Source organism: Eptatretus burgeri, chromosome 6 (genome assembly GCF_056783735.1).
Source record: "Eptatretus burgeri isolate ZD-2024b chromosome 6, Ebu_testis_v1, whole genome shotgun sequence".
Lineage (NCBI taxonomy): Eukaryota > Metazoa > Chordata > Myxini > Myxiniformes > Myxinidae > Eptatretus > Eptatretus burgeri.
In genome coordinates, this window is record NC_140966.1 from 69673846 (window position 1) to 69687796 (window position 13951).

The following is a 13951-nucleotide window of genomic DNA, read 5'->3' on the forward strand; positions in this document are numbered from 1 at the left end:
TTTCCATCCAGCTGGTCCTATTGCAAGAGGATAGTGATGACCACAGCAGTGGTTTTTGTACTTTTCCTTGTTAAATAAGATTTGGTTCATGTGATCACCTAATCAGTACCTCACTAAGTAGAATGAGGTGTGCCTGTGTTGGAATTCAACAGACACTGGAATGGAATGGCTGCCATATATGTGGAGATGCTGATTTAATTTTTTTTGGAGTGGTCTCTTATTTTTTTTCAGAGCTGTATGTGTGTGTGTATGTATATATATATATATATATATATATATATATATATATATATATATATATATATATATATATATATATATATATATTGTGTGTATATATATGTCACGTTTTTGGAAATGTACTTGAGGGGAGAGTATTCATGTACATTGTACATACAGGATACCCCAGATTTAGTTATTTCATTTGTTTATGTGGTCGGTCGACCTTTGCCCCTTTTCCAGGGATTTCGGGTGAAAATGTGTTGAGGTTAGTCTTTATATTCCTGTTGTGAATTTCCCTTTCTCTACCCACTTTTGAATCTCCTAAATCTACCAACAATCCGTTTCACCAAACCTCATTTCAACAACCCTTCTCTCCTTCATCCTGACGGCTTTTCTTTTAAACCTCGTAGTTGGTATATTCTCATCTGTCGGTCCCTATGTATCTACCTCTCATTTGCAGGTCATAAAGTTTGACCTGCCTCTACATTCGTGGGTTTTATTAATTTTATTGTTATTTCTTTTCACTTCAGAAATATTCTCCTATATCTACTGACGCTGATGTTAATTCAGCCTGGGAATTATTCCATAGAAAACTGCTCTCTCTCTCTCTCTCTCTCTCTCTCTCTCTCTCTCTCTCTCTCTCTCTCTCTCTCTCTCTGTCTCTGTCTCTGTCTCTGTCTCTGTCTCTGTCTCTGTCTCTGTCTCTGTCTCTCTCTCTCTCTCTCTCTCTCTCTCTCTCTCTCTCTCTCTCTCTCTCTCTCTCTCTCTCTCTCTCTCCCTCTCTCCCTCTCTTTCGCACAGATCCAACCCATCTCGTCTTCAGTTATCTTTCCCATCCTCCCACTCTTGGTTCTCTAAATCCTGTGGTGAGGCTGTTGCTTTGAAACAACTTGTATTCTCCTCCTGGAAGATAAATCCAACCAAAGACAACCTCAGATCATTCCACAAAGACCACAGCAAGTGTGTCTACCCTCAGGAGAGCCAGAAAACAACATCTCTCTAATCTAAAGATTGACCTTTCAAACTTGTCTCCCTCCTCTAAAACATGGTGGTGCCTTGTCAAGTTGGTCTCTGGTGTATGCTCCCCTTCCATGCCTTCCTTCACTTCAAATGGCTCCACAGCCGACTCCACTCGTGGGAAGGCTGAATGTCCCAATTCTTTGTTTGCTTCAAAATCTTGTGTCTTAACCTCTCCGTTCGTCCTTCGAATGGACATTAAGCCGGTTGTTTTGTCTACCGTCATAAGTTGGTGGATGTTAAAGTGGGAAGGCAACGGAAAACCACACATTATCACCCTTGCCAAGCAGTGAAGGTCCTGCCTTCATGCAGAGCACACGAACAATCAATGGATCACCTCAACTCGCACATTATACTTCATTTTCCCGCGGTTTCTGCGATATGTTTTAAGGTTAAATCAATCATGTCTGATTGTATACTTATGCTGACGTGTTGGAAGAAAGAAAAAAAAAATCATTAATTAATATGATCTTCCTTTTGGGCTCAGAGAAAGACATATTGATGAGAAAACGAGCACAGGTTCAGTTCGTACGCTGCGCACAGGATACAAAATGGCTTCCAATTGCAAGTTGCTGCGTTCTGGATACAAAATGTCTTCCCATTGCAAGTTGCTGCGCTCTGGATACAAAATGGCTTCCAATTGCAAGTTGCTGCGCTCTGGATACAAAATGGCTTCCAATTGCAAGTTGTTGCGCTCTGGATACAAAATGGCTTCCAATTGCAAGTTGTTGCGCTCTGGATACAAAATGGCTTCCAATTGCAAGTTGTTGCTCCTCCCTCGTCCATTTCGATAAAAAATAGAGGGTTTCAAAGCTATCCCATAATGCCGTGCGCGCCGCCATGTTGGTTGTATTATCCACTTCCCCGGCAACGATAGCATCAGTAGATCTCCAATGTAGCACGTTTATCTCGTTATTCTGACTTACTGCAATGGAAGGTTACGCTAATTAATTTGGCCTCGTTTACCTTTTCTCGCTAGTTTATCTTGCCAACCAATATGGCGCCCGCGCTCTGCATCATGGGTACTGAAACCACTCAATCGGGACTCGGAGATATATAAGCATACGGGCCAAATTGTTTAAAGTTAAATAAATACGTCGTAAGCAATATAAAGCCTTTAATTTCGGCTAAAAATGAGTCGGGTGACACGTGTGATTAAACAACTCCCGCCAGAGTGCGCGCCATACGCGACTGCTCGAGGTTGCCGTGGCAACGCGCGGCGGGAATTCTCGCGCCGGGCCGGAACAAAAACGACAAAAAAACAATTATTAAAAGCTTGTCGTGTTAAGCACAAGTCGGAGCTCCTTAATGTTTCTTTGTTCACTCAATGTGATTATATGTGAACAAAATACGAAATGGGAAGCTGGTTTGATTCGATGAACTCTGACCCTGAACGAGGCGCGATTTTAAAATGAAGAATGTTTTAACGCACTGGATCGCGCCACAGCCGCCGTGTCCGTAACAGCGCCTTCCACAACATGGCTGCGAGTTCAATTGGCGATAAAATCGAGGTGAGAGGATGCTTTGTGGCGCGGAGGGCTTTGGCGTGCGTCGGTTGTTGATGGTGTGCACGAACAGAGGCCTGAGGCCTACCCCGCGCTCTGTTGTTTTCGCTTGTGTTGCTTTGTGTTTGCATTTTATACCCGATGAATGTCTTTATTAATCTTTAAATGGTGGCCCTGACTTTGAGGTCGTTTGGTGGTGTTTGAATGGATATTTCTCTCCATATCTGGATCGTTGTTTTGATAAACCCTCGCAGTTTGTTTTGCTCTTTGGTGACGTAAACTAATGGTGGTTAGTCGGCTGTCTGCTCGACGTGAGGTAGTGGTGGAAAGCCGGCTGTCTGCTCGACGTGAAGTAGTGCTGGTTAGCCGGCTGTCTGCTCGACGTGAGGTAGTGGTGGATAGCCGGCTGTCTGCTCGACGTGAGGTAGTGGTGGAAAGCCGGCTGTCTGCTCGACGTGAGGTAGTGGTGGATAGCCGGCTGTCTGCTCGACGTGAGGTAGTGGTGGATAGCCGGCTGTCTGCTCGACGTGAAGTAGTGCTGGTTAGCCGGCTGTCTGCTCGACGTGAAGTAGTGGTGGTTGGCCGGCTGTCTGCTCGACGTGAGGTAGTGGTGGTTGGCCGGCTGTCTGCTCGACGTGAAGTAGTGGTGGTTGGCCGGCTGTCTGCTCGACGTGAGGTAGTGGTGGTTGGCCGGCTGTCTGCTCGACGTGAAGTAGTGGTGGTTGGCCGGCTGTCTGCTCGACGTGAAGTAGTGGTGGATAGCCGGTTGTCTGCTCGACGTGAAGTAGTGGTGGATAGCCGGTTGTCTGCTCGACGTGAGGTAGTGGTGGTTGGCCGGCTGTCTGCTCGACGTGAAGTAGTGGTGGTTGGCCGGCTGTCTGCTCGACGTGAAGTAGTGGTGGTTGGCCGGCTGTCTGCTCGACGTGAAGTAGTGGTGGTTGGCCGGCTGTCTGCTCGACGTGAAGTAGTGGTGGTTGGCCGGCTGTCTGCTCGACGTGAAGTAGTGCTGGTTAGCCGGCTGTCTGCTCGACGTGAAGTAGTGGTGGTTAGCCGGCTGTCTGCTCGACGTGAGGTAGTGGTGGTTGGCCGGCTGTCTGCTCGACGTGAAGTAGTGGTGGTTGGCCGGCTGTCTGCTCGACGTGAAGTAGTGGTGGTTGGCCGGCTGTCTGCTCGACGTGAAGTAGTGGTGGTTGGCCGGCTGTCTGCTCGACGTGAAGTAGTGGTAGATAGCCGGCTGTCTGCTCGACGTGAAGTAGTGGTGGTTGGCCGGCTGTCTGCTCGACGTGAAGTAGTGGTGGTTGGCCGGCTGTCTGCTCGACGTGAAGTAGTGGTGGTTGGCCGGCTGTCTGCTCGACGTGAAGTCATGGTGGATAGCCGGCTGTCTGCTCGACGTGAAGTCATGGTGGATAGCCGGCTGTCTGCTTGATATGAAGTCATGGTGGTTGGCCGGCTGTCTGCTCGACGTGAAGTAGTGGTGGTTGGCCGGCTGTCTGCTCGACGTGAAGTAGTGGTAGATAGCCGGCTGTCTGCTCGACGTGAGGTAGTGGTGCTTAGCCGGCTGTCTGCTCGACGTGAAGTAGTGGTGGTTGGCCGGCTGTCTGCTCGACGTGAAGTAGTGGTGGATAGCCGGCTGTCTGCTCGACGTGAAGTAGTGGTGGTTGGCCGGCTGTCTGCTCGACGTGAAGTAGTGGTAGATAGCCGGCTGTCTGCTCGACGTGAAGTCATGGTGGATAGCCGGCTGTCTGCTCGACGTGAAGTCATGGTGGTTGGCCGGCTGTCTGCTCGACGTGAAGTAGTGGTGGTTGGCCGGCTGTCTGCTTGATATGAAGTCATGGTGGTTGGCCGGCTGTCTGCTCGACGTGAAGTAGTGGTGGTTGGCCGGCTGTCTGCTTGACGTGAAGTAATGGTGGTTAGCCAGCTGTCTGCTTGATATGAAGTCATGGTGGTTGGCCGGCTGTCTGCTCGACGTGAAGTAGTGGTGGTTGGCCGGCTGTCTGCTCGACGTGAAGTAGTGGTAGATAGCCGGCTGTCTGCTCGACGTGAGGTAGTGGTGCTTAGCTGGCTGTCTGCTCGACGTGAAGTAGTGGTGGTTGGCCGGCTGTCTGCTCGACGTGAAGTAGTGGTGGTTGGCCGGCTGTCTGCTCGACGTGAAGTAGTGGTAGATAGCCGGCTGTCTGCTCGACGTGAGGTAGTGGTGCTTAGCCGGCTGTCTGCTCGACGTGAAGTAGTGGTGGATAGCCGGCTGTCTGCTCGACGTGAAGTAGTGGTGGTTGGCCGGCTGTCTGCTCGACATGAAGTAGTGGTGGATAGCCGGCTGTCTGCTCGACGTGAAGTAGTGGTGGATAGCCGGTTGTCTGCTCGACGTGAAGTAGTGGTGGTTGGCCGGCTGTCTGCTCGACGTGAAGTAGTGGTGGATAGCCGGTTGTCTGCTCGACGTGAAGTAGTGGTGGATAGCCGGCTGTCTGCTCGACGTGAGGTAGTGGTGCTTAGCCGGCTGTCTGCTCGACGTGAAGTAGTGGTGGATAGCCGGCTGTCTGCTCGACGTGAAGTAGTGGTGGTTGGCCGGCTGTCTGCTCGACATGAAGTAGTGGTGGATAGCCGGCTGTCTGCTCGACGTGAAGTAGTGGTGGATAGCCGGTTGTCTGCTCGACGTGAAGTAGTGGTGGTTGGCCGGCTGTCTGCTCGACGTGAAGTAGTGGTGGATAGCCGGTTGTCTGCTCGACGTGAAGTAGTGGTGGATAGCCGGCTGTCTGCTCGACGTGAAGTAGTGGTGGATAGCCGGTTGTCTGCTCGACGTGAAGTAGTGGTGGTTGGCCGGCTGTCTGCTCGACGTGAAGTAGTGGTGGATAGCCGGTTGTCTGCTCGACGTGAGGTAGTGGTGGTTGGCCGGCTGTCTGCTCGACGTGAAGTAGTGGTGGTTGGCCAGCTGTCTGCTTGACGTGAAGTAGTGGTGGTTGGCCGGCTGTCTGCTTGACGTGAAGTAATGGTGGTTAGCCGGCTGTCTGCTCGATGTTTAGTAATGGTGGTTGGCCGGCTGTCTGCTTGACGTGAAGTAATGGTGGTTAGCCGGCTGTCTGCTCGATGTTTAGTAATGGTGGTTAGCCGGCTGTCTGCTTGACGTGGTCATGGTGGTTGGCCAGCTGTCTGCTCGATGTTTAGTAATGGTGGTTAGCCGGCTGTCTGCTTGACGTGGTCATGGTGGTTGGCCAGCTGTCTGTTCGATGTTTAGTAATGGTGGTTGGCCGGCTGTCTGCTTGATATTTAGTAATGGTGGTTGGCCGGCTGTCTGCTTGATGTTTAGTAATGGTGGTTGGCCGGCTGTCTGCTTGACGTGGTCATGGTGGTTGGCCAGCTGTCTGCTCGATGTTTAGTAATGGTGGTTAGCCGGCTGTCTGCTTGACGTGGTCATGGTGGTTGGCCAGCTGTCTGCTTGACGTGAAGTAATGGTGGTTAGCCGGCTGTCTGCTCGATGTTTAGTAATGGTGGTTAGCCGGCTGTCTGCTTGACGTGGTCATGGTGGTTGGCCAGCTGTCTGCTCGATGTTTAGTAATGGTGGTTAGCCGGCTGTCTGCTTGACGTGGTCATGGTGGTTGGCCAGCTGTCTGCTCGATGTTTAGTAATGGTGGTTGGCCGGCTGTCTGCTTGATATTTAGTAATGGTGGTTGGCCGGCTGTCTGCTTGATGTTTAGTAATGGTGGTTGGCCGGCTGTCTGCTTGACGTGGTCATGGTGGTTGGCCAGCTGTCTGCTCGACGTGAAGTAATGGTGGTTGGCCTGCCATGTGCGTGATTGATCACCTTCCTTCATTACAAGCCTTAATGTGAATAATTATTGAGATGTTATTGTATTTCTTGTTTGAGGGGGGTGAGGGGTGGGGGTTGGGGGGTGGGGGTTGGGGGGTGGGGGTTGGGGGGTGGCGCTTGGGGGGGTGGGGGTTGGGGGGGGGTGGGGCTTGCATGGATATCAATATTACTCTCAAGTACATATAATATTGGTTTGCTCTGATTTTTAATGATAATTGTGATTTCTCCTTCCAGTGTGATTCATATCTTGGGTATTGATGATTACCTCCACATTCACTGAAGATTTTCATCTGTCAGTCTAACCTCTGCACTATTACTAAAGAATGTAGGTCTGTTGTCCTCAGATATTGATGTCATTGTGTTTGTCATCAATAGACAATCTATCTTGTTTATCGTAACAGATGTAAACTCGGAGGGCACTCGGTGGAGCGGAGACCTCCTCAACGCAATGCCGGATCCAGTGGAACCTATCAGGCCCAATAAATATTTGAAATCTCATGATATTTCTTGTTTTTGGCCCCATCTCTCAGTGGTGAAGAATCGCTTGAAAAATTATCGGATCCTGATTAGGATCTTTACCAAAATTGAATCGGTTCTTCCTTGTCACACAACCAATGTTTCTACCAAGTTTCGTCCGAATCCTTCCACAACTTTTTGAGATATCATGCTATATATTGTTTTTGGCCCTCTCTCTCAATGGTGAAGAATCACTGAAACGATTCTAGTATCTGGATCTTCACCAAAATGTACTTCTTTTCTCCTTGTCACACACCGAACCTGTCCACAAAGTTCTGTCTAAATAGGTCCATAATATTTTGAAATATCCTGCTCACAGACAGACAGACAAACGGGTAAAAATATAACCTTTGGTGGTGGAGGTAATAAATAAATGGACAATACATTGGTGATTGTAGGAAAATATATCTGTTCCTACAATCACCATTGCACACTAAGTACACATCAGACTCATTTTTGAACTTCACCACAGCGTTCATCACCGTGTATCTACCAAAGATGGTTCACGGAATTAAACAATTGGGGTCTGAAGGGGGTTGACGGGGGGTTGCCCCCCTTAAAGAGTTATTTGCTTTCTTCTCAGAAACTACACACACAATTCTGATGAAACTTGACCACGAACTTTATCACCCGTGATGTACGTACCAAAGTTTGTTCACGGCATTAAAAAAAGAAATCCATAGGTATTTACTTTCTTCTCCGTTACATATTTTGTGGGTCATCCATGCCGACCAGTGGTTCCCTGGTTATCTTCACCAGGTGAGTGCCCAGGGGTATTGCCCTTTATGTTTACTGGTACTTGTTGCCTTCGAGGCTGCATAACATGAATCGGAATAGCTTCACATTCATTAACCAGAGCAACGAATCGTCAGAATAACGCTCTCCCAGAATGTCTTAGGAAGTAACTTGATCTCCTGAGTTAAAATGGAATCTCAGAATTTGAAAATGAAATTTTAACAATGAAACAAAGGACTAGCATCGATGGCATAGCAACAGAAACAGTCGATCTGGCGAAAATATTTTAAGTTTGTGACCATGTCAGAAGAAGAGACGCCGTCATGGTTTTGGATGAGAGGGGAAGTATTGGAGTTTTCAAATTTGCTGAGATCCGTCTTCTGAATTCTCAAACTCTTTAAAATGTTTGCCTTTGCATATATCATCGGAACCTTATTATGACCCCAGGTGTGATATTCATCAATACACTCCAGAAGCAGCCACTTACTCCAAAGATTTCCTCAAAAGCAATCATCAAATATGTTGGTTTAACTGGACCTATACCCTTCCTTCCTCGTGGCAACGCATTAAAACACACGTTCAAAGTGGATGGAATGGCAAGAAGTCAGTGGCAGACTTATCAAATGTGAGCAGACAGGCACATTTGAATAACTTTATGAATGCATGCTCCCAAATGCCTCGGGCACTGTTTTGCGAAGCGAAAACAGGCTGAGAGATACAAAGTTGACAAGGTTGAAGCACCGAAAGCCGATTCCACCATAGCTGTTCTACAAATGGATTACGCAGAAAATTTCACCTGTGTTGCTCAAGATGAGATCCAATTATCTCACTGGAATCCTGCACAAGCTGCACTATTCACATCTGTAACTTGGTTTGGAGGAAGAGTGTCCCATCGTGTGGTTATCAGTGACTACATGCATCATGAGAAAACATCAGCCGTAGTTTTCGTCGATGGTATATTGTCTGGGATGCCTGAAGGTGTTACTGAAGTTAGAGTCTGGACAGATTACGATTGATCTGAAAGCTAATTCAAAAGCAAGCATGTGATGTCTGCTATCCAGTCTCTGTTAGAAAAAAGAGAGTACCAAGTACAGGTACATTCAAAGTACACCACCCCCATGCCAAATAAATATATAACAAATCCTCCAGCGTGCGATGTTGCCGGGGCACCTTAGGTGCCCGGTGATGCTGCCGTGCATCACGTGGAGACAGATTTTGGAGGGAGTGATGTGCAATAATTCATTGATTGATGAATTGCACAATTAAAATAAATAAATAATGGCAAAATTATTAATTTCTTCATCGATTGGTTAATAGCATACCAAAACCACCACTGCTTCATCCGAATCTCTAACTTTTTGAAAATTAAGTAATTCATTGAAAAATGAATGATTAAATGATTAATTGATTAATAAATCAAAAATACCCTTTATAGCCAAATCACTTGTTCACTGTCATGTCCAAATATCAGCTTCCTTGCTGAAAAGGTGCCTGAGATATTGCCCAGATGAGAAAGAAAATAAATAAGTAATGAATGAATTGATTGATTTATGAAAAAATATAAAATACGGTTTTTGCCAAAGCACATCTTCACTTTTGTCCCAAAATTTCAGCTTCCGAGCTCCAAGGATGGCTGAGGTATCACATGGACAAACAAGAAAACAAACAGTGAAAATTGAGTGCGCCCTTTCGGCGGGCACCTCTGGCATCCCAGCGATGACCTTGTGCAGCGCCTGGAGATGAAAGAGGGAAGGACTGTTCAAAAAGCTTGTTTGGAACTTTTGTGCAACAACCATGGCAAGGGACCAGTAGACTGACTCGGCTCAACCCTAAAGATATTTTCTCTTCTGGATACAAAATCGAGGCTTGTGGAAGAGCGAGAACACAACGGATCAAGACTTTCCTCTCCCAAGACGTGTCTGACTCCCAAGTATCTCTCCCTGGCTACTCCCTCTTACGGTATGACAGACCTCAGCCTCGTCCTGGTGGAGGTGTTGCTCTCTTCATCAAAGACTCTATTCCTCACTCTCCCTGCACTGCTCTCACTCCCCCACACCCCCAGGAATACCTCTGGCTTCGGCTTCCCTCCACTACCACATCATGTTTATATGTGTACTGTACCGTCCACCGAACAGTGATGACTCCATCTACACCTCACTATCCGAAAACATGGACCATCTTCTATCTTCTCATCCAAACTCTCTCTTCCTCTGATGTGGTGATTTCAATTGTCATCACGCCAGTTGGCTAGGTGTGGGTACCTCTCTCACCTGCCATGGCACCTCAGCAAAAGCTTTCTGTGACTCATTGGGACTGACTCAATCGGTTAACTTCCCGACCAAGATCTCAAACAATGGTACTCCATCTCTTCTGGATCTGATTTTGACAAATTTCCCTGACAATATCTGCTGCTCTTCCTTCGCTCCAATTGGTTCTTCTGACGACGTCCTTGTCAAAGTGGACATCTCTCTGGCTGTTATCAGAGAACCACCTCACCGCCGTCGAGTCTGGCATTTCACTCAAGCCGACTGGCAGGGTCTCCGAGCAGCCATCAAACTTACAGACTGGTCTCCTATCACTAGTTTCTCAAACATCAACTCATCCTGGGAATTCTTTCAAAGAAACTTGCTCTCCCTCATGCACAGATTTAACCCCTCTCGTGTTCAGTTGTCTTACCCTTCCTCCCGCCCTTGGTTTACTGAAGCTTGTGGCGAGGCAGTTGTCCTGAAACAACTTGCCTTTGCCTCATGGAAAGCAAACCCAACTGAGGGCAATCTCAGTTCTTTCCACAAAGCTCGGAACAAGTGTGTATCTACCCTCAGGAGAGCCAGAAAACAACATCTTTCTCATCTCAAGTCTGAACTCTCAAACCTCTCTCCCTCCTCAAAATCCTGGTGGCGTTTAATCAAATCTGTTTCTGGTGTATGTTCCCCCTCCATCCCCTCCCTTACCTCAAATGGCCGCACTGCTGATTCCACACGTGATAAAGCTGAATGTCTAAACTCGGTGTTTGCAGCTAAATCTTGTGTCCTAAACCCATCACTATCTCTACCCACTTTACCCAGTCGCACCCAACTGTCCCTGGACTCTGTATCCTTTTCTCCTGACAAGGTGGAGAGCTTGCTTTCAAACCTCGAGTCAGATTCTGCAACCGGTCCAGACGGCATCAGCCCACGTGTCCTCAAAGCCTGCTCTTCTGCTCTTGCTCACCCTCTCTCTGTTCTATTCACCCTCTCATTTGCCCAAGGTCATCTGCCATCTGCTTGGAAATCTGCTAACATCACTGCCCTGCATAAAAAAGGTGCAAAAACAGATCCCTATAACTACAGACCAATCAGCCTTCTCCCAATCATCAGCAAGGTGATGGAATCCATCATCGCTTCAGATATGAAATCCTTCCTCTTCTCCAATGGCTTGATTTCCAATCATCAATTTGGTTTCAGACCAGGTCACTCTACCCTGGATATGCTGCTTCTGCTCTCCCATCAATGGATGGAGGTCCTCAATGCCAGACAGGAAATCCGAGCCGTATCCCTGGACATATCACGCGCTTTTGACACAGTCTGGCACCCTGCACTACTCACCAAACTCTCTTCCCATGGTATTCAAGGCCATCTCCACTCATGGCTCGTAGACTTCCTCTCCTGTCGCAGTCAACGTGTGACCCTAAATGGAGTTCTTTCATCCCCTCTTCCTGTGCAGGCTGGAGTTCCTCAAGGTAGCGTTCTGGGCCCTGTTCTTTTTCTGGTTTTCATCAATGATCTCTCGGACTCTCTGGAAAATCCTCTATTTCTCTTTGCCGATGACTCCACCCTCTGCCGTACCATCTGTCATCCCTCAGACCGGCAAGCAGCAGCTTCTTCGCTCACTGCAGATCTGGATAAAATCACAAACTGGTCCAACACGTGGAACATGTCTTTCAATCCAGACAAATCTCACACTCTCACTATGTCTCTTCGAAAGGACCGTTTACAAAACCCCCCCATCCACTTTCTCAACAATCCTCTGGAAGAAGTCTTTTCTTTCAAGCTTCTAGGTCTCACTATCTGCCATGACCTTTCCTGGGAAAGTCACATTTCCAACCTCGCCTCAAAAGCCAGTCGCCGACTGGGAATCCTCTGTCGTGCTAAGTCCTTCCTCGGCCCTCTTGAGCTCCTGACCACTTACAAAGCTTTTGTCTGTAGCCTGATGGAGTACTGCTCTCCCCTCTGGGCTGGTGCTCCTGCCTCCCACCTTTCTCGGCTTCACGCTGTCAAAACCAGGGCATTTAAGATCATCGGCATCTCCCGCAATGAAGCTGAGTCTTTGGGCCTCTCACTCAATCACCGCAGGTTGGTCGGTGGTCTTTCTGTCTTCTACCGACTCCTCTCCAGCCTTGCCCCCCTGCTCTCTCTGCGATTTGTCCCCACCACATTTCCACAGGGCGCTCAAGGTCCGCCAACAACCCCCTTCTGGTAAAACTACCAAAATCACGAATCACTGCTCACCTTCACTCTTTCATTCCTCTTTTTTCCCGCCTTTGGAATAAACTTCCTCACTCTATTCTTTCCCATTCTTCCCTCCAGGCTTTCAAAACAGCTGTTCACCACCACCTCTTATCTTCCCCCATCCAAATCCTCGATCTTTTCTACCCCTGATAATCCACCCAAGCCCACTTCCTTCATTTCTCCTGCTTTTCTTCCTAAAAGTCCCTGAAATGTCCATCTTCTCTTCGCCATGTTCCCCGTCCCATCCCCATCCCTCTCCCTTCCACAGTTCACCTAATGTGTCTGTTCCCCACTGTTTTGTCCCTTCCACTCCCGCCCCTCTTGTCTCATGCCTCCTTGCTGTGAGTTGTGTGTTTGCTCTCATACGAGCCTCGACCAAGGTATACAAAAAAAAATAATAATAAAAGACTCAACCAAAGAAAAGGAACAGCAGAAAGAGGGGAGAAATGCCAACAGCAGGTCTGAGGGACAAAATAGATGGAGACTGACAAACAAGGGATGTGGGTGAGGATCAGCGGTAGCAGGGGGTGGGTAACGTGGATTCACGAGCAAACTCTCAGGAAGGAAAACTGGAAATTTGGAAGGATGTGGGCTTGGGGGGGGGGGCAGGAGGGGTGTGAACGGGAGTAGAAAATATAGTGGTTTTGGATGGGTAGTGATCTGAGACGGTGGTGAACAGCTGTCTTGAAGACCTGTAGGGAAGCGTGGGATTGAAGAGAATGTCAGAGTCTGTTCCATATGTAGGGAAAAAGGGAGGAATGAATGAGTGGAGGTTAGCAGTGGATAGAGATTGCTGCAGGTTGATTGAAAACTAGGAAATGTATCATCAGCAGTGCTCAACACTTACAAAGCAGCAAGGCAGTCATCAGTGAAAGCTGGTTTGGTCACAGTTGCCTCCTTTGGTGAATGTGTGGCTTTCCTGAACTTGGAACATGTATTCAAAGAAGCACAACAAATCTGGACGCCTTTTACTTTGTTGAACTGGATGGAGCAGGATGTGTCACAAAAATGGACATAGCTCAGTGTGCTACTGCAAGCAGAGGTTCCAGTCATGTTGAAACAGATCAAGGTGAGGGAAGTATTACTAAGGCCAAAAAAAAAAAATGTTGCATTGGTGTAACGGGTCACTGAAAAATAGGGTAGGTCGGTCGGGATCTTTTTTTTTTTTTATTTTTTCCTAATAAATCCCTCCCAAAATCTCCTCCGGCTCGAGTACCACCCTTTTTGTCGGCGGGTTCTGTCCGAAACACTTCCGGGTTTTTGCGATCGCGATCGCAATCAACAAGATACTTGAAAACGATAGCAAAACAACAAAAATAGCAATAAAATAGGGTCGGCAAAATTTTTCGATAGCAAAAAAACAAAAAAAAAACGTAGGGTCGGCGGAATTTTTAGGGTCGGGCGGGTTACGCCAATGCAACATTTTTTTTTTTTTTGGCCTAAATGTCATGCTCGTCGCATCATTTTAAGCGAAGCAAATAAAATTTTAATTGTATTTTTCAATCTCAAACATTTACCTCATGAAATTATCTATTTTTTGGAATTCTATCTTCATCACTTATGTCCAAAAAATAAATTGATGCAATAACAGGCTACTGATCTGAAATTTTCTCCAGGAGTGACAAATGCCAAGTTGTAGCTGGAACAAGTCTTGGCCTTTGTGAATT

General features: G+C 47.4%; 1 protein-coding gene across 2 annotated transcripts in view; it reads left to right on the forward strand.

Annotated features, from left to right (window-relative positions):
* The first annotated feature begins 2442 nt into the window (after positions 1-2442).
* Positions 2443-13951, forward strand: part of PLK4 (polo like kinase 4) — a 162861-nt gene continuing 151352 nt past the window's right edge. Inside the window, exon 1 of one of the 2 annotated variants that reach the window (XM_085885559.1) lies at positions 2443-2750. In XM_085885559.1, coding sequence (XP_085741685.1) covers positions 2718-2750 — 33 coding nt within the window. In that variant the 5' untranslated portion in view covers positions 2443-2717. Of the gene's footprint in view, positions 2751-6852; positions 6872-13951 lie in introns of those variants that run through there. The other variant, XM_085885560.1, reaches the window with a different exon arrangement.